At 56.1% G+C, this 21,878-nt stretch overlaps 2 protein-coding genes across 5 annotated transcripts; both read right to left on the bottom strand.

The window, feature by feature from the left end:
- Positions 1 to 934: 934 nt before the first annotated feature.
- SLC35B1 (solute carrier family 35 member B1) lies at positions 935 to 5,185 on the bottom strand. The gene is made up of 9 exons (XM_068660844.1): positions 4,954 to 5,185; positions 4,282 to 4,385; positions 3,876 to 4,006; positions 3,331 to 3,361; positions 2,973 to 3,130; positions 2,538 to 2,664; positions 2,067 to 2,173; positions 1,639 to 1,792; positions 935 to 1,313 (listed from the first exon to the last, which is right to left on the bottom strand). The coding sequence occupies exons 1-9, from the start codon at positions 5,160 to 5,162 to the stop codon at positions 1,261 to 1,263; spliced, it is 1,074 nt and encodes a 357-aa protein (XP_068516945.1). The 5' UTR covers positions 5,163 to 5,185; the 3' UTR covers positions 935 to 1,260.
- Positions 5,186 to 5,687: 502 nt separating this feature from the next.
- On the bottom strand, positions 5,688 to 21,333 carry FAM117A (family with sequence similarity 117 member A). Of its 4 annotated transcripts, none has more exons than XM_068660820.1 (8): positions 21,168 to 21,333; positions 11,773 to 11,939; positions 9,375 to 9,470; positions 8,765 to 8,878; positions 8,316 to 8,450; positions 7,597 to 7,813; positions 7,273 to 7,396; positions 5,688 to 6,828 (listed from the first exon to the last, which is right to left on the bottom strand). In XM_068660820.1, the coding sequence occupies exons 1-8, from the start codon at positions 21,295 to 21,297 to the stop codon at positions 6,507 to 6,509; spliced, it is 1,305 nt and encodes a 434-aa protein (XP_068516921.1). In that variant the 5' UTR covers positions 21,298 to 21,333; the 3' UTR covers positions 5,688 to 6,506. The 4 variants fall into 4 exon arrangements, with proteins under 4 accessions (XP_068516921.1, XP_068516919.1, XP_068516920.1 ...); XM_068660818.1 differs by lacking the exon at positions 21,168 to 21,333 and adding an exon at positions 15,953 to 16,049; XM_068660819.1 differs by lacking the exons at positions 9,375 to 9,470; positions 21,168 to 21,333 and adding an exon at positions 15,953 to 16,049.
- Positions 21,334 to 21,878: the final 545 nt, after the last annotated feature.

A 21,878-nucleotide genomic window follows, 5' to 3' on the forward strand; every position in this document is an offset into this window, starting at 1 on the left:
ATTTGTTTGCTACTTATCACTTGACCTTTAAGGCAATGCAAGTTAATTAAGAGGTGAAGGTGACAGAGGAAAGCCCTTTAATATCCTCGGGTTTAATTTTGCAAGAAACGTGCTGTTTGAGTAGAGCTCTAGGACAGCAAGACGGATTAAATGAAAACCAAATTTGATGCCCAGAAAGTTTTAAGAAACACTGGAGGGGCAGGGATAGCAGGCCTAGAAAAGGAGACTTACACCAGCCGCTCAGGAAAGAGATCAAGATCCCATCTGGAGGGGCAAAAGGCCAAAGCCACCGAACAGATGGAGCCCAAGCGACAGCTGGTAGAAACGTGCTTTCATGTGTAAAGTTCGTTCTTTGGAGGATTTTGCTCTCCAGCTCTGAAGGCATCATTATGATAACAACTCCTCCCCCTACGACACCGGGGACCTAGCCTGAGCTCAGGAGCGGGTGTTTGCAAGCTCACCGTGGTGGTGGTTAATTAACAAGGGTCCTTTCAACATTTAGAAGCCGCTGTCGCACAACCTTGGCATGGTTTGAGCAGCAGAGGGTCCTGTTCCTTCAGCAGCAGGGGGGGGGACAAAAAGAATTAATTTCAGCCCCAGCGGTTAAACGGGTTTCCTGTAAACTTTTGCATATGCCAAGAGTGGCTTCTGTTTTAGGAGGGCTTGGATAAAGAACGTAATGCAACTCAGTGTTTACACAGATTATATTAGTGGCAGAATGTCTGGCTGCTCCAACAACGTGATTATGAAAAAAAAAATAATCATACGATCAGAAGAGGGGCTGCTCTTCAACACAGGCATTTCATCCAGGGACCTTTCCAGGCTGCACCAAAGAGCTACCGTAATTCTAAGACCATTCCTGTCCTTGGAGAGAGGTGTGCTCTTCATCCCCAAGGTCAGCCTATGGTACTGAAATTAATTCCAGAGAAGTGGCCATTGTCTCCTTTTCTTTAATAAAGATATGAATTATTTTTTTCCTGTTAAGGCAAGAATTTCATCCTGCGGCTAGGATCTAGTAATGCAGCTTTGATTACAGAAAAAAAAAATAAAAAAAAATGTTTGATTACAGTTAAAACTGAAGTATTACACTTAAAGACAATTCAAAATTAAAAAACTAAAACAAACAAAAAAAAAATCCAAAAAACAAAATCCAAACATTCCCCTTCTAATTACCTATCCTGAGTCCAGTTTCAAAACAGATTTTGAGGTACAAGACAATAAATTAAAAGTTCATTCCAACTGCAGAGATCAACCAGCTCCTCAATGTGATGTCTTCTTTACTCCCTTTCCAAATTTGGCATCAAGTCCAAGGCCTGCAAAGAGAAAATAATTCAGGAGCATGGCAAATTTCTTCACATCCTTTACCCAAATGTTGCACGAGGAGCTGTGGAGCTGATTTTTCACATAGCACCAACTTCCTAACGGTCACTCAGTGGCAGGGACTTGTAGGAAAAAAAGACTAAACAGCTCTGCCAGAAATCATCCCCTCTTTTCCCACTCGAGCACATTTGCCACCATCAGACTTCAATACAATTACATTTTTTGACCAGCACCTTTTGTTAGCTCTCCCCTTGCTGTATGTTCCCTCTATTTAAATTAACGGAGGACAGACTTGGGCTGTTTGCCTTCCAGACTTACCCAAGAACACCAGGACCGTCCCCACCCATTGCATCGTACTGATGGGATTGGCAAAGAGGATGACAGATGCTAAAATGGTGAAGAACTTGCGCGTTGTGGTGATGATGGAACAAGTCAGGGGTCCAAAGTACACCACAGTCATGAAAATAAAACTCTGTAAAAACAAAGAGATGCCTTTTGTCACTCTGACTGGAAAAAAATACAACACAGACCACGGTTTCAGATGAAAAGCCACAGCGCCAGAGCCAAGAGAAATTATTTCAACCCCTGCTTACTTGCACATAACCCTGAACCAATTTGATTCAGGAGGCAGCCTGTTTGGGAAGGAAGCAATAACCACAGCAACAAAAAGCGAGGCAACTTTCCTCTGCCATCTCCCAGCTGTGCAAACAAACCCAGCGAAGACTGCAGAAGGGAAGTGCGTTTACCTGACCCAGTGCACTTGTCAGGCCAAACAGCAGGATATTGTAAATGATGCTGGGGTAGCGCTCGGTAAAACTCAAGAACTCCCAGAGCTCTCCGGTGAACAGTATCCCTGCAAGGAAGATCAAGATGAGAAGAATGATTTATTAGCCCAGAGACAGCCCCAGCAGCCACAGCCTGCAAAGCAGAATTTCGGCTTATATTCATAACCCAGCAGGAGCCAGCTGCAGGGAGGACTTTTCAGAAGTGAAAAGTGTCGGGGAGATAAACCATGTGTGAGGCACTGTCCTCTAGCGGGCGTTACAAGAGCTGCAGTGAATGCCCAGGCACTGATTTAACACACAAACACACACTAAAGGTGTTTTGCAAAATGGGCTTTTAGGCCCTTTCTGGAGCAGGACGCATCGGTCCATCCCATGGGGTGTCCCAGAGCGCTCTGGGGGTGCGCGGCTGTGCTTTGTGCGGGCGTTCCTCACCAGCTCCCAGGAACAGGGTGGACCACAGGTTGACGTTGAGCATCATGTGGTTGGAACCCGTTTGGTAATGAGCTCGCATGTGGTCCTGCGACACCCCCGTCAGCCCGTCCAAGGTCAGTGACAGCAGCTGAGGAAAGAAGAAGGGGAGATGAGCAGAGCAAAGCATCCCAAGCACTTCTTAAATGCCAATTCCACAGCCTCAAAACATGTGCAAAGAAGGCCGTGCAAGGAATCATGCATGGATCTCACGCCACAGTTCTAGGGCACCCCCTCCAAACTCAATGAGGTGTCAATTCCCTCAAATTGCTCTCACACCAGCTTTAGGGTATGGCTGCTGCACACACAACGGGGCAGGATCCCTGCTGTAGCTGCTCATCCCTCCTCAGACCTGCCACAGCATGGCCTCGGGGTTATTTGTACTCCGGCAGCACTCACCAGCAGGAGCTCTCCATAGCCAAAGATGTGGTCATCGCCTCCAGCCCCCTTTTTGGGTTTATACATAAACAGGGCCACGCCTGTGACTATCAGGAGGACACAGAGGTACTTGGCCAGAGGATACTTCTTCCGCAGCAAAGTCACTCCTAACAGCATGACTGTAAGGAAGCAAAATCACAAACAGTTCCCAAAAGCTTCTCACGGGAATTTAACACAACAGAGGGATAGAACAGCACCTGCCCTTCTTGCAACACAGCAGCCAGAAAAATGCTCTGTTCTTACAGCTGAGCTCCTCAGACTAGTTGAGGGCTTGAGAAATGTACATGAATATATGCAGACAAGCGTTACATTTGCTTACCTGGAATGGGCTTACAGGATTTGCCCAGGACCTAGAAAAGAAAGAAGAGATAAACCACCTGCACGCCCATCACCTGCCTGCAACAAAAGCAATCGTGGCAACACGAAGTGAACACCCTGACACAGACACCCAGAGCCTTAAAAAGAATGAAACCCCTGCCCCGAGCAACTGTTAAATTAACGGTGAAAGTTCCAGGAATTGAGGTCTCAAGCCCTCAAACACAAACACCACCTCCCAGCTAACAAACTCCACGTTTTCTATAAACCATTCTCCCCTCCTGGAACACCCCGAGCTCTCTCAGCGCCACGCAGCACTGCCTGGAACAGAGCGAGGCAGTCCCAGGATGCGAGCTGGGAGAAACAGAGCTTCAAAAAGCCACCAAAAAGTTCCCTCCGTGCCCTTTCCCCTCCCAGCTGCTCCTTGTGGCGGTCGCTTCCTCAGCCTGGGGGCCGGTTCTGGGCCACCCCCAGCACTGGGGGGTGACCGAGGGCCAAGGTTCCCCTTTAACGCCTCCTCCTTGTCCCCCGGAGCCTGCCCTGCGTCACCTGTGTGGGGTAGTTGACGAACTGCAGAGCCGAGTTGCTGGAAACCATCGCGCCCAGATAGGAGAGCGAGCAAGCGGCGTAGAGCCAGCTCTGCGTGCGGTCCACTTTGACGGAGTCGAAGAAACGGATCACTGCGAGGGACAGCAGGAGGAGGAGGAGGAAGAGGAGGAGGAGGAGGAGGAAGAAGTCAGGAGAGCTGCGAGCAGCCCCCAGCAGCTGGAAGCGTTTCAGAAGTGCCAGAGCCACACGAGCGGCACCCGATCCTGACCATGGCAGAGCACAGAGAGCCACCATCCTGTCCCATCCCCGTCCCCTCTGCCCCAAAATCCCGCGTTAGCCCAGCCGAGCGGCTCAGAGCCCGAGGGAGCCCCCCGAGCACCCCCCGGAGCCCCCAGCCCCGACTCACGGAGCTTGGCGAAGGCGGCGTTGATGACGCACTGGATGAACACCAGGCTCAGGGCGTAGGTGAACTTCTCCTGCTGGGCTCCCTCACCATATCTGCCCCGGGTGCTGCAGGAGAGGGAGGCGGTGAGGGGCCGGTGGGCACCCCCAGCCTGAAACAGCCCCGCGGGACGCAACCAAGGGACCCCACCCTCCCTGCCAGGGCCGGGAAGCCCCCCCTGGGGCTGAGAAAACCGGGGCTGGACCCCCCCCCGGGGTCTGGGACCGGGACCCACCCCCCCAGAGCCGGGCCCCCCTCCGCCTCCTAACACCGGGAACCGCAGGGCCGGGAGCCCTCCTCCAGGGCACGACCCCCACCCACAATCCCAGGACCCCCCCGGGCCGGAATTCCCTCCCCCGGTCCCGAGACCCCCCCCGTGTCCCCCGGGATCCCCAGAGCTGAGAACCCCCGGGGCTGGGACCGGGCCCGGCTCCACGACCCCCCCCGGAGCCGGGAACCCCCCCCCCGGGACCCGGACCCGAGACCCTCAGAACCAGGACCCCCCCCGTGTCCAAAACCCCCAGAACCGGGACCCCTCGGGCCCGAGACCCCCAATACCAGGACCCCCCCCCGGGACCTTCCCCACCCCCGAGCCCCCCTCCCGTTTCCCCCCCCCGTCCCGGTGTTGCCGCGGACATGCTCTCCTGCAGGATGCCGTAGTAGAAGTAGCAGGCGAAGACCCCCAGGAAGCAGACGGGCAGCCGGAGGCGCTCCGGCAGCGCGGAGCCGCCCGCGGGCGCTCCCATGACGGGGCCGGGGCCGGGGCCGCCGCTCAGCGCCGGGCCCAGCTCCAGCGCCACATCGCGCAGCGCGCCCGGCGGCGGCGGCGGAGCGGGCGGCCTCATAGGCCCGGCCTGCGCCCGCCCGCCGCCGAGGACCCGCCCGGCTCGGTCGCGGCTGTCCGCCGCGATGCCTGTACCGACGGGAGGAAAACGGAAGGGAATTGGGGGGGGAGAGAGCGAGGACGGAACCGGGGGGAGATCCCAGAGGCTTCGAGCCCCGCACCGGGGCTAAAATCGCCGCGGTTGGGGTGCAGGGAGGGCGGCGGGGAGACCCACGGGGCAGGCAGTGCTGCGGGCAGCCCCCACTCGGGGGCCTTCAGTGAGCGCGGTCCCGGCGGTGACGCGACCAGATGTGGAGCGCGGGGATTGGTTGCGAGGGTGGGGGCATGGCCAGGGGCGGGACCCGCTCGGCGTTGCCGCGGTCGCCAGAGAGACTCGAGCGGGGGCTGCGCATGCGCAGCGCGGCGGGGCTCAACCCGCTCCCCCCCTCCCCTCCCTAAAATGGGCCGGGGGGGGGGGGGGCAGCCCCGAGACCGAAAATTTAAAAAGAAAAAATAAAAAAACAATAAAAAGAAGAGGAGCCGGGGCTGCCCAAACCCGTCATTTATTTATTTATTTATTTATTGGTTTTCTCCTTTGAGAAACGCGAACCCGACCTGCAGCCAGCGCGGGGCTTCCCCCCCCCACCCCCAACAACAAAACACAAACGAAAAGAGTCGAAAAGAGTCAAAAAACGGTCAAAAAACTCCTCAAAATAGGGCCGGCTGCGGGGGAAGCCAGGAAGGGGCACGGGAGAGGGCAGCAAGGCGGCGCCTCAGGGCTCCGGGTCCCCTTCCCGCCCCCTTTCCCCCCTCTCCCCTCAGGGAGGCAGCGCTGAGGCGCCCCCCCCCCCCCTTTGCAGCATTTTTTCCTCTCAGCCCCTTCAAGCTTCTTTTCTTTACCCCTTCAGGCTTCTGGCACCCCGGGGGTGCTCCCCAGCCCCCTCCTGTACCACAGCAGGAGCCCATTTACCCCGCAGGTCAGCATCGCCTCCCCCTCTGAGCCCCTTTTTCCCCCCTTTTCGGGCTCCCCACAGGAGGAGCCGGGATGTTCCACCTCAATCCTTGGCGTTGGGAGCCCCAGGAGCACGGCTCTGCCTCCGCTGGGGGGTAATCCCGCAGGTAACGCCGACAATTCACCACAGGAAAGTGCTTCAAAACGGGGGAGATCAGCAAATCGAGCCCCTCCAGCAGCGAGGAAGCTCCCCTCTGGCACCCTCCTCAGAGGACGCCCGCTGTGGTTTCTCAATCCCAATCCCGGAGCCGCCCCTGTGGCTCTCAATCCCACCCTCAAGGCACTTTTGTCTCCAGGGGCCGGCTGAGGTGCACGGAGGAGCTGCCGCCGCCGCCTTGCCTTCCCCCCTGGGCTTCACACCACCAGGGAGCTGTGGAAGACGACGCTCTCCTCGGGCTGGCCGCGCTTCCAGTGTTCATAGTTCAACGCAGGCGACTTGGAGACATCTCCAGCAGCGTCCTTCCGCACCCCGAGGAATGGGGCCGGGGGCTGGCAGGATGGAAAGGGGCCGGCAGCGGGGCTGGAAGAGGCCGGGAAGCCCCTGAAGAGGAAGCCCACGTTGGGGAAAAGAGGCTTCACCAGGCTGACGGGGCAGAAGGCAGAACCGGTGGGGTTGAAGTGCACTTTGTTCTTATCCGGGCAGGAGGGCTGGAAGCTGTGCTCGGGGCCGGGGGAGCTGTGGGAGGAAGGGGGTGTGAGCTGGAACAGAGGCTGCCGGGCTGCAGGGAGAACACCCGGAGCCAGGAGCTCCTCAAATTGCTGCCTAAAAGCTCAATTCCCTGTGCTGTGGGGACAGAGCAGCACGAGAAGCCCGTTGGTTCTGGAAGCACGGTTAGTTTTAGGTGAACAGCCTTGAGAGGCTGTGCTGAGAACAACCCCCTGGGAAGGGCACGGAACGCCAAAATCCTCCCGAGTGGCTCTGGGTTGGCGATTCCACTTCCAGCTCCTCCACCAGGACCTGAAAGGCCACTTTTTGGGGGGCAAATGTTTTTTCAGAGACCATTTCCCACTTCTAGCACAGGGCAGGGGGTGACAATTGCAGCAAGAAAAGCCTCAGCTGCCCCCACCCCAGCCCCAGCCTGATGTGAGCTCCCCACCGCCCGCAGCTCCTCATACTTACGAGGTTTCTTCAAAGGCACGCACTTTCTCGCAGCCCTCGGGAGGTTCCCGTTTAAACATGTAGCTGTGGTTGGGCCGAGGAGAAGAAGCGAAGGCCAGGACTGGTGGAGAGGGGCTGCCCTCCTCTAGCAGGGAAGAAGAAATACTTTTGGAGACGTTTTGCAAAGAATCCAGCAGCACCAGAAGCCAACCCCAGGCGTGCTCCTCTACACCCTGTGCCTGTAGGCTGCAGCCATGCCCTAAAGCTGCAGCATTTTACCCGTGGGGTTCCCAGCTCACATCCTCCACCCCCCAACTTGCCAGCCCCTGGCCTTTCAGCGTTTACCTTTCTCCTTGGGATCTGGCTGCGCCTCATCTGCAGCAGGGAGCTCTCCTGCTGCCAGCCTCCCCGGGGCATGAGGAGAAAGGTGGAGAGGCACCGAGGGGGAAGGAGAAAGCGAGAGGCTGCTGCAGCTGCTGCTGGGCTCCAGAGTCAGGGCTGCATCTCCAGAGCCTCTCCGGGCAGGTGCCGGTGCCCTGTGGCCATCTGGGACATCCAAAATCTAAGGGAGAAACAAAGCCTGAGCAGAGCAAGGAACCCTTTCAGCAGCGAAATGGTGCGGCAGCTGCTTGGGGGGCTGGATCCCGACACAGGGACGGCTTCCACCTCAGGGGGCGAGGCAGTTGTTGGCAAAGCAGAAGGACAGAAACCCTTCCCTAACGTGCTGAAGGGTTCACAAGCTGTTTGGGGTCCCCTCCCACCTCTGCACAGCACAAAACAGCCTCTGGATGCCAGTCTGTGACAGCACCTCAACGCTGCCAGCGAGGCGTCATCCAGTCCAGGATTACCCCTGGCTCATCTCTCGTAGAACCAGCCAGTTTTACAGAGGGAAGCCAGCAGCCACTTGGCACAACTCAGACATTTACACGCCTAGAACAAGACGAAACCAGACACAGAGCCCGTCCCCGTGGCCAACAAACAGATACAGACAGCAAGTGTCCTTGGAGGAAAGGATTTCGGAGACCACCCAGGAGATTCTGGACAATCTGGTGACCTTCACTCACCCTCAAAAGCTCTTCATCTCCCTGTTCCTTCACAAACACTTCCTCCAGTTCCTGGTTTAGCCCTTCCAGGCTCCTATGCAAGCAGGGGCTGAGCCTCAGAATAGCAGACGAGGAAAGGCAGCCTGAAGGAGAGTCCTGCAACGACCCAGAGGCAGAGAGATTAATGCACCTGCACCAAGCGAGCCCTTTCAGCTCCATCCTGTGCTCCAGCCAGCTGCCCAGAGAGGACTGACAGAAGGCTCGTGTCAACTCACTGACCGCAGATCAAAGCCCAGGGACACGTTGAAGAGGTGGGGGAAGAAGAAGAGGAAATAAATAAATAAATAAATAATTTCTCTTTTCTCAGAAAGCAGGGTAAAAATTCTGAGAAAAGCCTGGAGGCTGCCAGCAGGAGCTCGGCCACACCAGGAAGGCGCAGCGACAGCGGAGCAGGGGAGACGTGAACGTACCCGGAGCGATCCGAGGACAGCATGGTCCCCCGGCAGCGGGGAGCTCTTCTCCTTTTCTTTGCCACTTCTGCCATTTAGCTTTGTTCGCTGGAGCTGCTGCTTCAGTTTGGCAATCTAGCAAACAAAGGTTCGGCTACAGAACCAGGCGAGCCAACACGCCTCCACCACAAAGGGTCCTGCCTCGCCTCTCTCCTCCCCCTCTTTCAACCCTCGAGCAAGTGCCAAGACGGAGACGGCTTCGACCACGCCACGAGCGGCTCCGGCCACCTCCCAGGGGATGGACCCAGCACTCGTGCAAGGCCTTGTCACAGACACTGTCACAGACACCCCCCTGCAGCCTGCCCGGTGCTGTCCTGCTGCTGGAGCTGGGTTATTTTCCACCTACGGGGCCAGACCCCACGCACACCACGCCACCTCCGAGCTTCCTTCCAACAGCTGCCTGCAATTTCAGCCTCTCAGCACATCACAGAGCGTTAGCGATGAGGACAGGGGCTGAGGTCTGATCTCCCTGTCCTCCCAATTCCCCCCCCACCACGCAAGCAGGAGCCTCCTGGACGTTAAGGACTAACACAGATCTTGCTGAAGCGTCGGGAGCGCGGGGCTGGGTTACCTCTCTGCGGTGATCTGCGCTACCCCAAGAAGCAGAACGCCTGTGAGAACTGGAGCTGGCTTTCCCCACTTCCGCGTCATGCCAGGACACCGGAGTCTGAAGCGAGGAGAAACATTGCTGAGAACAATCACGACATTGGCTGAGCTGGACGCTTGTGGTAGAGTCCCAAAGAACCAAAGTCAGCAGCTCCTGCCCCTTCACGGCCCTGCTCCAGCCTTCCCCCGTTAATACCCAAGCGTTGGCCAAAACCTCAACGTTTTGACCCAAACGCGTGCCTGTTGGGAGCCTGGACCTCCCAGACCTCCAGGATAGAAACCCGACCTCCTCCTGCGTTCCGGGCTGATCTGAGCCCTCCCTCGCACACCTCCTCCAGCACAGCTCACCAATTTCTGCACGGCTACGACCCTTTGCTGCCTGGGTCTCTGTTTCAGCAGACATCACGGCACAGATGTCGCTCTGATTTAGCGTTCAGCTGGGTTGAGAAGAAATTCCTCCAACCCAAAGCATTACCCCAGCGTCCTGCTAAACTACAGCAGCCCAGAGGAGCCTCAGCTGTCCCTGTGCTACCCCCAGACAGTGCCAAGGAAATCCTACAGCAAGCACCAACCTCGCAGCTCTCACACGTGGCACCCCGATCTCATTTCCTCCCTCAAATATCCTCTCCTGAATCAGATTATGTCCAGAAGAAAGCTGAGGAGGAAAGCTAAAGGCCTACAGGAGAAAACCCACACGACTGCAAGAGGCGAGTCTGCCAAAAGCTCAACTCCAGCTGCTGAAAACAGCCCAGGGCGTGGGAGAAAATCCTCTCCAGTCACAGGAAGGCTCCCGAGCACCTGCACCCTCCAAGAAGTCCCTCGCTGCAGCCTGCTGCTGCGACACCCCGAGCACCGAGCGCTGCAGTGCAAGGAAAGAGGGCCTAAAAAGGAAGAGATGTGCGCGCATCCCACCTCTTGCAGGCAGAAGGAAATTACAGAACCTTCTGTACTAACTGTGGCAAAACCGCTTCCTCAGAAAGGGGAGAGAAAAACGCTTTGCACAGCGAGATAAAGCCGCGAGCTCCAATCATGCAGGCGGCTGCCATCCTCGCCCCCACAGCCAGCACCTGCGCCCGTATCTCACTTCAGCACCCTACAACAGCAAATCTCCAGGGCTCTGCCAAACAGCTGATGGGGAGCTGAACAAGGGAGGGGAAGTAAACATGTGCTGGCTAGCAGAGAAAGTCCCAACGTTGATAAGTGGAAGGAGTGGCAAAGTCCTGGAGGTCGCAGTGAGGAACGTTTTGTTAGTGCACAGGGAGGTCTGGAAGTGGGGACTTTATTCCCAAACTGCCAGCATCAGGCAAGTGGCTGCGTGGGGATTTCTGCTCCTTTCCAAGCACATCACAAGGTGAAATCAGCATTTCCTTGCAGACAGCTGAGGGAAGATGCCCCACGCCTGGCCTCACTGCAGGAGTGAGCAGCTCCGAGCTCAGCAGCCAGAAGCAAGGCAGTGCCGTCCCCGTTCTGGGAAGGAGATGCCCCACTTTGCCAGCCTTGTCCCCAAAAGGACCAAACTAATTAGCTCGAAAGCACCGGGGTTAAGTGTTGCCACCACTGCCCATCTGCTTTAAGGCAGAAAGGAGGAGTATTCCCAGAAATAACTCCGAAATCAGGTTCAAATTCTTTCCCTTCCTCTCCAGCACGCCCTCTGCCCTCAGCAGTGCTCTTGGGCACCAGAACCCAAACAAAAGCAGGCGAGAACCCGCTGGAAAAGGACAATGGAAGTTGGAATCCAATTGAGAATTTCCTGCAAACAGCCCCGTTACAAACTGTTGACTCGCAAAGATCAAACAGCAAGTTCACACAGACGGGAGTGCGCTAAATAAACAGCTCGTTAAGCAAACGGATGCTCTTATCCCTCTGAATTCTTTCACCTCCGCAGATAGGCGAGCGCTGTTTGCTGCCACACAGCAATATTTACAGGTTGCTAAGAGTTCCTCGAGGTCTGGAGCTTTTCCACCCTCCAGCAGAGCTCTCCGTGCTAGCGAGCCTTGCTGTGGGAGCACCCTCGCCTTCTCCCAGCGTGTGGCACTCAGCCCGCGAGTGTTATATAAGGACTTGGCCCAGAGCTGCGAGCCAGAAAATAAAAAAACACAAAAAAAAACACACCACTAGTGCTGAGCCAGGGCTGGAGCAGAAAGCCAGCGGCCATCTGCCTCCAAACAAGGCCAAGGAAATTCCAACTCTGCACCAAAGGGGAATCAATCGAAGCTGAGAAGCAAGAGGGGAAAAAGCCTTCCTAGAAAGTCGCAGCTGCACGAGCCGGAGCCTTAACGCTCTGCCTCTTCTCCCCCACCTTGCACACCTTTCTGTTGGCCCTCTCTTGGCCCAGAGACAGCCCAGGCATTCTGCGGTCGTACCTGGGTGGCTTTGTCATTCATGCACGAAGCAGCAGCTCCTTCAGCATCCCGCGGCCACTGCCCCAGCAGGTAGGAGCCCACGATGGTGTCCAGCGAGGAGGTGCGCCGCACGCGGGGCTGCCGGGGCCGGCACGGCTTCTCCCCAGCAGCAGCACAGGGGACGCTGGCTAGACAAGGAAAAAGTGAACAGATTCAGACTTCCAAAACCAAAACCCAGCAAAAGCCACCCCAATTAACGAGTCCACATCGCGCACAAACATCACCAGGAGGGAATTAGGATGTACAGCCCACACAAATCCTTTTAGTTTTCCTCCTCACTGCTCTGCTCCACTGCAGAGCGCCGATCTCTTGCTTAGCACCAGCAGATTGCTCCTTTAGAGCAGGAGATTTCATTGCAGCCCTCAAGAGGCTGCTCAGAACCACTGATGAGACGTTCCTGAGTAGGTTGGGGTTGCTGCTGCATGTCTGAGCAAAATACCTGACACAGCCACCTCGCTTTTACACGAGCAGGAGGAAAGATCACGGCCACCTGCCCTGCAGCTCTGCTCTGCTCAGCTTCCACGCTGCCCGTGCTGACTTTCAGAGCTGGAAACGCTGTGCACAGAGCTGCTTCCTAAATAAAACGAGGCTGGGCAGCGATGCAAACCCATCGCAAGCCAACAGCACGGAGCACTGAGAGCCAGGAGGCTCCGCAAGCTGAGGCCGTGGCGCCATGCAGCACAGCTCGCTGCTCCTTCCCAGTCCCCTCCATCACATCCCAGTCAGCCCCAAACTGGGTGCCAGCACCACTCCCACGGGCCTGTCACCACCCCTGCAGCTCCCATGGCAAGGGCGAGAGGCGAGCTGAAGCCAGCAGAAAGTTCGGTTTGCGTTTCAGTTTGATTACCCACGCTAATTACCACGCACATTAAGAGCAGCTCCGTGGCCTCCCGGCAAGATATTCAGGCCAAGCGGGCAGCTCTGCTGCAGGTTTTCTCCTTCCTCCCCAAAATCAGGGCACTGTGGGCAGGCAGGCAGCGAGTTCCCCACACGAAAAGCAGCCTCAGAGCTGCTGGGCACTGCATGGGGCTTGCCAAAAACCTCTGTAGGCAAAGGTTTTACAGCACTCACTGCCTGGCATTCAGGGCCTAAATACATCCTTTTATCAGCTGAGGTACCATTTGGGAGCGGAATTCCAGTTGTAGGGGAGAAAAGGGTAGGAACAAAGGCACCTGGGAGGGCCAGGAGCATTATTCCTTGCAGCACAGCCACACCTCGGAAGGTCCACACGGGATTAAAGGCTTATTGTGCTGGCTCCAGCTGCCATTTCAGACACGCTCCCAGCTTCCAGCAGCCTAACGCAGCTACCCCTAACTCATTTAGGAACTCGTTAGGGTCTGCAGCTTCCTCTCCTGTGCCTCTGTGCCCCCACAGGCTCCAATATTTGCATCTCCAGCTGGTTCTTTCCCCTCACACCACTCTCTCCGATGATGTTCCTGGCAGAACTGAACACTGCCACCACCGGGGAGCTGCTCCTCATCCTGCACAGCTCCCCAAAGGGCCCCCAAAACCTCCCCAATCTTCCCAACCCAACCTTGCCCAACCCAACCGGGGCACCACCAACTTGAAGCGGGTTTGACACCCCGGTGAGACCCCATGGGATGCTCAAAGCACCCCCAGAGCCACCCACACGCTGAGAGCTGGGGCTCCGTGGTGCCACCAGAGGCCGGGCCGGGTCCCCTGCAGCACCCAGGGGTGCAGGAGAGGAGCTGGGGCACGAGGGAGAGGTGACAGCAGGGTGGAGCGTCCTGTTTACAGCCCCGTGCTATTATCAGCCCCCAGCACCCAGCCTGCACAGCTGCCACCCGGCCACGAGTGTGGCCCGGGGCCAAGACAGCCACCCAGCTGAGAAGCTTCAGCTCCGGGGGTGCTTTTACTCTCCGGGGGTGCTTTTATTCCCCCATGGGCACCGCAGAGCTGCTGCAGATAAGGGAACTGCTGCTCTATCTCCAGGAGCCACTTGGTTGCCTCCGGGTGCTGAGAAGCCTCAAGGTCGGATGTTATCCCAAATGAAGCAGCAAGGGCGCAGTTTGCTCGCAGGACTGGTGGTGGGGATTTGCAGGGTCCCTGCTCTTTGCCAACCACGAGATAACCCCAGGTTTCCGTCAACTTGTAAAAAAATAAATTACTTTCAATTCACCACCCCAAAACTTCCAGAGTCTCAGTATTTAAAGCTGGATCCACAAACGCTGGCAAGCAAAAATAACGTTCCCACTACTGCTTGCTCTTTGGAGTTGTACAATTTTCTTCCTTCCTTCCCCCCCTGCAGATTTCAGCCTGGGGAAGCTGACCCTTCCCCATCACAGCACTGCTCAGGAGCTCAGGGACGTGCTGTTCAGGCCCTGCTGGTTTTTTTGGAACGTGTCCACGCAAAATCTATCTTAAAGTGATGAAGCATGAAAAATAAAGCTGATTAGATTGAAGCAGGGACTGTTACAGTTTACCACGGAGCGATGGGCTGTCCTCACCACCACGCCAGGGGCTCCTCTTGCAAAAAGAGAAGGTTTTGGGTGCAGTTCTCACTTTATTAGCTCAAACAGGAGTCGCATGTGAGCTTTCAGGAGTATTTGTCAGGAAGCATTTAGCCAGGATGGAACCCAAGCAACCCCGTCAATAATTAACTCATGCAAATTTCTTCCCCTTGGTGTACCAGAAATTACAGCTCATTACTCGGGTTCTGCATCAGCTCCCCTCGTGGGCACCTCGCAGTGCTCTCCGCAGCCAGGTGACACTCGGGTGACACTCCTGAGCCAGGGGACAGGAGGACACCACAGATGCCCAAGCTGGATTTCTCAAAATCCAGCCAAATTTGCCAAAAGCGCAGCAGCACCCGTGCTGCAGGAACGTCTCCCAACCAAAATTCGCCCCGAAGCAGGCTGCTGGCTGCGGATCCGGCCCCCCCACTGCACCCCTGTCCTAGTTCCTTCATTTCCAACATCTCCCTGGGAGATCTCTGCACAAAAAGTTTCTGCATGGAAAAAAAAAAAACAAAAAACAAAAAACAGCTCTGCTGTGGTGTTCACCAGCACGGGAATCCTACAGGAGAACAGAGCTGAGCTGCCCGGCTGTGTCAGAGCATCACAAACACTCCTCACGTTCATGATGCTGTGAGCCTCGGAGATCTCATTTCAATTTCTCTGCAGTTTCATCACTGTGAACCCAGCTACCTGACGGCTTGTGGCCCAACAGGCCTGAATTCCCAGCAGCGAGCAAGCTGCAGAAACACAGCCTCCGATTTCCCTTCTTGTTTTCTTTCCCCTGACCGAGCAGATGAAGGAATTCGTGTCTGGACCAAAATGCCAATGCCAAAACGCAACGGCCACCTATTTCTGAAGAGTCCTAATCTTTTAACACAGCAAAGGCTAAAAACCTGCACAGGAAAGAAAAATATATTTTAAAAAAAGGCTTTTCCCAGCATTGTTCTCAAGAAAGGTGAGGATTTCAGAAGCACACCTCAACTTCAGTCACACCACCCAAAACCAGCCCAGAATCATGCAAGGAATCAAGATTTCTGTCCCGAGAATCCCCCAGAGCCTCTGAGGAGCAGCTTTGGTCGTTCTTTGTGCCATTTAAAATCTTGGGGTTGGGACAGACAGCTCCGAGATCTGCAGACCGAGCTGGAAACCAGCAGCGTTGGGCAGGGGTTGGTGGCAGGGTCACACCCAGCCACCACGGCAGGAAACGAGCTCAAGAAAGCGAGACCCAGAGCTGGAGAAGTGCTGAGAGGGAAGTTCACAGAAGCTAGAGAGAAAGGGGATATCCCCTGCACCGAGACACCTCCCGGCAGGTCTTCTTCAGGGGAGGGGACCGGGAGCAGATCTGGAGCCAGAAGTGGAGTAAGAGGCACAGAGAGGATGGTGAGCAACCAAAAGGTGTAAAAACCACGGCTGTAAATCCACGCTGAGGGGGCTCCAAAGGGACCCACCAGGAAAGGAACCAGGTGGGCACACGGAGCTGAGCCCCGGCACAACGGGCAGGCTGCCTCCAAGCACAGCCAGCGGATTTTTTTGTAGGAAAAGCCTCACTTCACCCTCAAAGCAGGAGAATTACAGTCTGAATTTGACAACCGGGGAGCAAGAGGACCACTGATGTTGGTGTGTGAGATCTCTGATCCCATCCAGCCTCAGAGGCTTCCCCAAACCTGGAGCCCAGCGAAGAAATTCCAGGCTTGGGAGAAATCCCAGGCTTTGCAGTCCCAAGGACGGAGCATCTGCAGGTCTCATCGGAGGAGATTCACGTGGTTCAAGCTGGTGGGGTGGTTTTTTTTTTTGGTGGTTTGGGTTTTTTTGGACACTGTTAAACAGCAACTTCCTCAACCGCTGCTCAAGGCCTGAAGCTGGAGCTGAGCACTCGGTTAACGGAGGAGAAGCTGAACTTTCCCCCTTTACCTCCATCCTTTCAAAGTTTGTTTTTCAAACGATAAAACCATCGGAAGAATTTCAACATCCTCAAAGCCTTTGCTTGAAGTGCACGTCTCCTAAATCCAGCCACGGGGGGACCTCCCAGCACACCCATCTCCTGCCCCCTGGTACAGGTGGGGAGCGCCTCCGGACCGACTTCCACGCTCTGAACTCCATGGAAGAACCAGAAGAAAACCCAGATGAGCTGGCAGCCTCTGACAAACAATAAGGGGGGTTGGAATCAAGCAAAAACCTGTTTAAACTTTCTGTCCTGTCCTGTTTAATCTTTAGGACTCGCTCACCCTGATCTGGAAGTGCAGAGATGACCAAGGAGTCACCCCCAGCACCCGTCTCAGAGGACTGAACCCTCAGCTATGAAGACGTGGGTTGGGTTTGGGTTTTTTTTCCTCCTTTTTTTTTTTTGTTACACCCACTTAAATCAATTCCTGATAAGCATCTAGGCATCAAGATCATGGCAGAAGGCAGGGCCCTCGCTCAACTCAAGGTGAGAAACCTTTGCTTCCCAAGCCCTTGGAAGTCTTCCAGCCCAGAGGAAAGCAAACAGAGCGAGACATCCTTGATATTTCAACAGCTACAGACAAGCCAGGAAACAAGGAAGAAGCAGCTTGTCCTTTCCATGCACACAGCAACATCAATCACATAGCACCTCACGACAAGCCCTGAGCCCCTGCTCCTTCACAGCCACCTTTGTGAAGGATTTCAGCCTGCCTGCAGGGCCCAGCGTGGAATAATTCTGCACCAGGAGAACCAGCAGCTGATAGCCCTGATGTCCCTTCCTCGTACTGAGGGAGCAGAGGAGCAGTTTGGGCTCAGCTCGCTGCTAGAACCTCACCTGAGCAGCCCGAGCACAGCAGCAGCTCACACCCAACACTTGTGCAGAGCAGCCTCAGGCTCCAGCACGCCAGGAACTGTGCAAACGCTGTCGACCTTGCTCCTCAAACGCAGCAGATCTTGCTCCTGAATGCTTTCAGACTGAGGAGATGGCAAAAACGGTGAGAAAATGAGGCAGGGGAAGAGAAGCAGCTTGTCCAGAGCCCCGCAGCAGGCTGCAGGCAAGCACAGAGACAATTATCTCCCGTTATTTTCAACCTGCAGCCACACGACCTGCCTTGATGCTTGCCTCGTTTCCTCTGCAGCCACCCCTGTGTTATCTGGTGGCTCGAACGAGAGCCCAAGAATCATTTTTAACACAAAATGGCCTAGCAGGGATTCCAAGAGGGGATATTTTTACATGCCCAACGCTGTTTTGCTGGTGGGGGTCTCCTGCCCAGCCACGGGTCACACTGAATCAGCGACCCTCAGCTGCACGAGCCACGGGGAAGCACCAACATCAGCTTGGTGGAGGCAACGGGGCTGAAAAGCCTCGCCATTTATCCACTATTTCAACACTTTTGGGCTCAATAAATCCTCTCGCAGGGCTCGTTTCTTCTCCACGCCGTGAACTCAGAACCTATGGAGGGGAAACAACCCGAGAGCTTCCGAGTCCCTCTGTTCCCGTCCCTCCTCCCCGCACAAATCCATCTCTCGATGTCATCCCCGGCGTTTTGAAGCAGGGAGAAACTTGTTTCCCCCACAGCCTGTCACCACGAGGCAAGACGAGTTAGAGCCGTGTCCTTTGTTTCCCCTTTCCCACACCCAGAGGCTAACCGAGTGGGAGCAGCAGGTTGGGGCTGACGGGATGATCCCTATCAGCTGAGGGCTGCACGGCCCTGAACGGGCTCCAATTACCACGAGGAACTCGTCCTACACCAACCAAAGCCACCTGCAAAGCTGAGCCCCGCATTGTGCTCAGCCGGGTTTTGTACAAAGAGGGATTTCATCCCCTAGGACAGGAGCAGGATTCCTCGTGGCTCATGCAGCAGCAGGACACCTCCGAGGTTTTCCCATCCCTCCACAACCACTTTTTCCCCGTGACAGCTCCCTGCTTGTGCTTAACCCTTCATTTCCATCATTAGGGTTTGCTCACAGCAAAACCCTAAAGGCAGGAGCAGAATTACTCGGTCGTGGTGAATCCCAAAACCTGAAAAAGCCAAGCTTGGGAAGCAGCTGCTTGCACAGCAGCCGTTTCCCCACGCTGCACTCTGCACACTCACTGCTGGGTTTTTGCTTTTTAAAGACTTCACACACAAGGAGCCTCCTCTAAAAACCTTCAATTTTAAGCATATCGATGTTACAAATCCGGGCGTTCCTTCCTCATTTGCTTACGTGCAAATCCAAAAATCTCCAGGTGTTAAGAAGCATTGAAAGAAAACCCAAGAGCAGCCACCACAAACACCTGCACCACCATTTGGGCAGCAAAACCTTCACCCTCATCCTGGGGGATGCAGAAACACCACCACACGCCGATTCCTAAAGCAAGCAGCAGTGCTGGAGATGTTCAATTAGGAGGGGGGAAGGAGACCCCCACGTCCATCCTGTGATCCCTGCAGCTAAGGAAAGGGCAGGGAGAGCCTGGGAACAGCTCTGCTGTGTCCCTACCACGTGGGCAGCGACCCCACAGCACTTTCAAGGGGTAAACACATTTTTATTCCCAAAGAACCATTTTCATTTTGCTAAATACACACTCAGCCAGCATTGCCTAGGAATAGCGTCCCACTCGTCTGCCTCTATAACACACAGCAGGCACGGGCTGCGTCCAGATCCCAAATAAAGCTGTTTGTTACCCCGCTCACTCCGTCTCCCCAGCAGGATCCAGGCAGTGCACCGAGCCGGTGGGTTTGGAAGAGGGATGAGAAGCCCGACGTGTGTAGGGCTTGGAAGGGAGGCAGGCAACATCCTGAAATCCCCAAGTTAATTGCAATGCTGCACAGAGAAGCAGTTGCTCGGTGGCTTCTTGGCCAGCTCTTCATCCTAATTAACTCCCTGCTTTTAAAGGAGCGCTGTGAGAAGTCTGCTGAGCTCCTAACACGAGACGTGGCTTTGCTTTTTTCACCATACCCCATTTTGTTCCTCTCCCTGCACGAGCCAAGTCAGCCAGCTCCAATTACTCACTTACGTTCTCAAAACACCACGGGCACACGTTAAAAGGTGAAGGGCAATTTAAATAACGCTATTTCTCTAGTGCCATACTGGGAAAAGAAAAGCACGGAGACTTTTCTGGCAGCCTTCCTTGAGAAAATCAGGTTCCAGGCCTGCGGTGCACGAGGAGGAGGACTGGGGGGGGCTGGGGCTGCAGCCCGGCAGCAGACTCACATGTGACAGCTCGGGAAGGCTGCAAGCGTGGGGATTCTCCAAGCTGCAGGTGCTTTGGTGTGGGCTCAGGAGGAAACGAGCAAGACCACAAACGGCACAAGCACTGCCATCGAGTGATTTCGACTGCGGGGTCCCCACAAAGCTCACCCCCGGACACAGGGCTGCCGCAGGGATGGCTCTGGCTGGACCCAAAGAAACTCTCTCATTACCTGCTTCGCCACCTAAATCCACGTTGCCTTTGAGAAAATGAATTAAAACACCTCGACACCAACACCTCGCAGCAGCTTCACCACCAGGCATCCCGGTGCCTTCATTTCTAGCAGAGTCCTTTCAAGCTCCTCACAGCCCCACTTCCTGGCACCCCCCTGCTCGAGCTCTTCCCTTTCAACAGAAGCCCTTTGAGAGACCCAACAGCTGCTCCTCGATTCAATGGGATCCTCTATTATCAGAGCAGCTGCAGGATCAGCCCTGGATCTCCCAGCACTGAGATCCCCAAAAACCAGGCAGCTCCGGAGCGGTTCAGAAAACCTGCAGATCCCAACCTGATGGGATAAAGCCCCAGGTTTCCGTGCTGAGCTCCCAAAAGGTGGGAGCAGGAGGGGTGGATTATGAGTCACTACAGCACCAGCTCTCGGTTAAACCCTGCCGGTTCGCTGCCACGGCTCCCACGCAGGCAGGGAGCAAACCGAAGCTTACGAGCGACTGAGGAAAAGAGCAGTGGAAATTCAAACACTTCCAAAGCTGCAGACGAAATGATCGAGAGGAAAAATCCGAGCTCCTGCAGCCGGAGCAGGGAGGCACGGAGCCAGGAAGAAATGAAGAGCAGCGATTCTGGTTCATGTCAGCCGAGCTCTGCAGCCTCGCTGCCCTCAGGAGCAGGCACAGCACCGAGCTCTCCTTTTTGTGAGCTCTGCTTTCTCTTCTGGAAGATCTGAAACTCCAGAGTAATTGCCCAATTAACTGCAACCTCACCTCCGTTTCAGGGTACTGCTGAGAAGGAAGGAGAAACCAGCCCTCGGAATGCATTTCGTTAACTCGTTTCAAGTGTAAATTGAGCTAAAAAAGCTTTTAATAGCTGCTCTGATCAATACCAGCTCTGCCAGGGGCAGGGACGACTGCGTGTGGAGTAACGAGACGCGCACCACCTGCAGAGGGGCTGTTAATTCGAGGATAATGTTAATATCAAGGCTGTTAATTCAAGGATAACGTTAATATGAAGGAGCTGCCGCATTCAACAAGAGAGCTGCACCCGGGCAGCCAGCACCGAGCTGGGCTGGCCCAAACCCTGAGGGGTATTTTGTGCTGTTTAAGAGTTCCAATTAAGCTTACTTTTAACCCAAAAGGGATATTTCACTGCTACTTGGCTGCTCCTTGCTCTAACACAGCCGAGCGAGAGCCCAGCACCCAGGAGCAGCCCCAGGAGCCGCTCTCTCACACACACAGCAAAGCCCCGGGGGTTTTGGCGGAGCCCCCCAAAAGCCAAATTTCAACGAACCCAAACCAAGTGCCCGGCACGGACCCCGTCAGCACGGCCCCAACCCTCGCCTCTTCACCGAGCGGAACAAAGGGCAGGCTCGGGGGGCAGGCGGCTTCTTTCACCTCACCCCCCCGGCCCCCTCCGCTGCTTCTTCCCTTCCCCTGCCTCCCCCCAACCCCCCAGCCCCCAAAACCCGGCCGGTAGCGAAGCCCAGCAGCCGTTACCGGCTCACCCCCCCCGCCCCATAACGGTGCCTGCCCCGTTACCTGCCCGGCCGCCGTCCCCGCGGCGCTGCTGGAGCTGGAGCTGGAGCTGGAAGGGGACGGTGGCGCGGAGCGGCTGCAGCCCCCCCCCCGGCCCGCCCCGGCCGCAGGAGGTGCCGGCCGCCCCCGCCATGACCGCGCCGCCCCCCCCCGCCCCGCCGCACTGAGCCCCGCGGCTCGCGGCCGCCGCTTATCAACGCTCGGGGGCGGGGCCTCCGGGAAAAGCGCGGCGCTCATTGGGCTGTTGTAAGAGCCGGAGGCTCCGCCCCTTTCCCGGGTAGCCAGTGAGAGAGCGCTGCCAGCCGCTCGGTGCACGCGCTGAGAGCGCAGCCAATCGGAGGAGCCCCTAGCCTTGACGGGCGTCAACCCTCCCGCTAGGGCCAATCAAAGAGGAAAGAGAGCCTCAAGCCCCGCCTCCTCCCCGTCCCCTCACGCAACCAATCAGAAGAACAGCCCACCGCCTAAGACCCACCCTCCTGAGGACGGCCAATCGCACGCCGACCCGAGCGACCCGCCCCTTCCCCAGAGCGACCAATGGGAGCGAGCCGGCGCTGTTTGTGTTCCGCAGCCCGGCAGGGCCGGCGGCCAATGGGCGGCGGGTCACGTGGGCGGGGCAGGCGCGGTTTCTCTTTCACCTTCGGAGGCCGCGGGGCACGACGGGAACGGGGCCCTAACAGACGCCTTTGGGTAGACCTGAGGGCCCCAGGGGAGCCT

Source organism: Anas acuta, chromosome 25 (assembly GCF_963932015.1).
Source record: "Anas acuta chromosome 25, bAnaAcu1.1, whole genome shotgun sequence".
NCBI classification, from domain to species: Eukaryota; Metazoa; Chordata; class Aves; order Anseriformes; family Anatidae; genus Anas; species Anas acuta.

Excerpts from the sequence above, each read along its gene's own strand:
- SLC35B1 (XM_068660844.1), bottom strand. The coding sequence starts at position 5,162 with ATGAGGCCGCCCGCTCCGCCGCCGCCGCCGGGCGCGCTGCGCGATGTG. Across the intron at positions 4,386-4,953 it reads GGCATCCTGCAGGAGAGCAT|CACCCGGGGCAGATATGGTG; the intron begins GTCCGCGGCAAC and ends CCTCTCCTGCAG. Across the intron at positions 4,007-4,281 it reads CGCCGCCTTCGCCAAGCTCC|TGATCCGTTTCTTCGACTCC; the intron begins GTGAGTCGGGGC and ends TGTCCCTCGCAG.
- FAM117A (XM_068660820.1), bottom strand. The coding sequence starts at position 21,297 with ATGGCGGGGGCGGCCGGCACCTCCTGCGGCCGGGGCGGGCCGGGGGGG. Across the intron at positions 9,471-11,772 it reads TGAATGACAAAGCCACCCAG|ACTCCGGTGTCCTGGCATGA; the intron begins GTACGACCGCAG and ends TCCTCGCTTCAG. Across the intron at positions 6,829-7,272 it reads CGTGCCTTTGAAGAAACCTC|CTCCCCCGGCCCCGAGCACA; the intron begins GTAAGTATGAGG and ends TTCCTCCCACAG.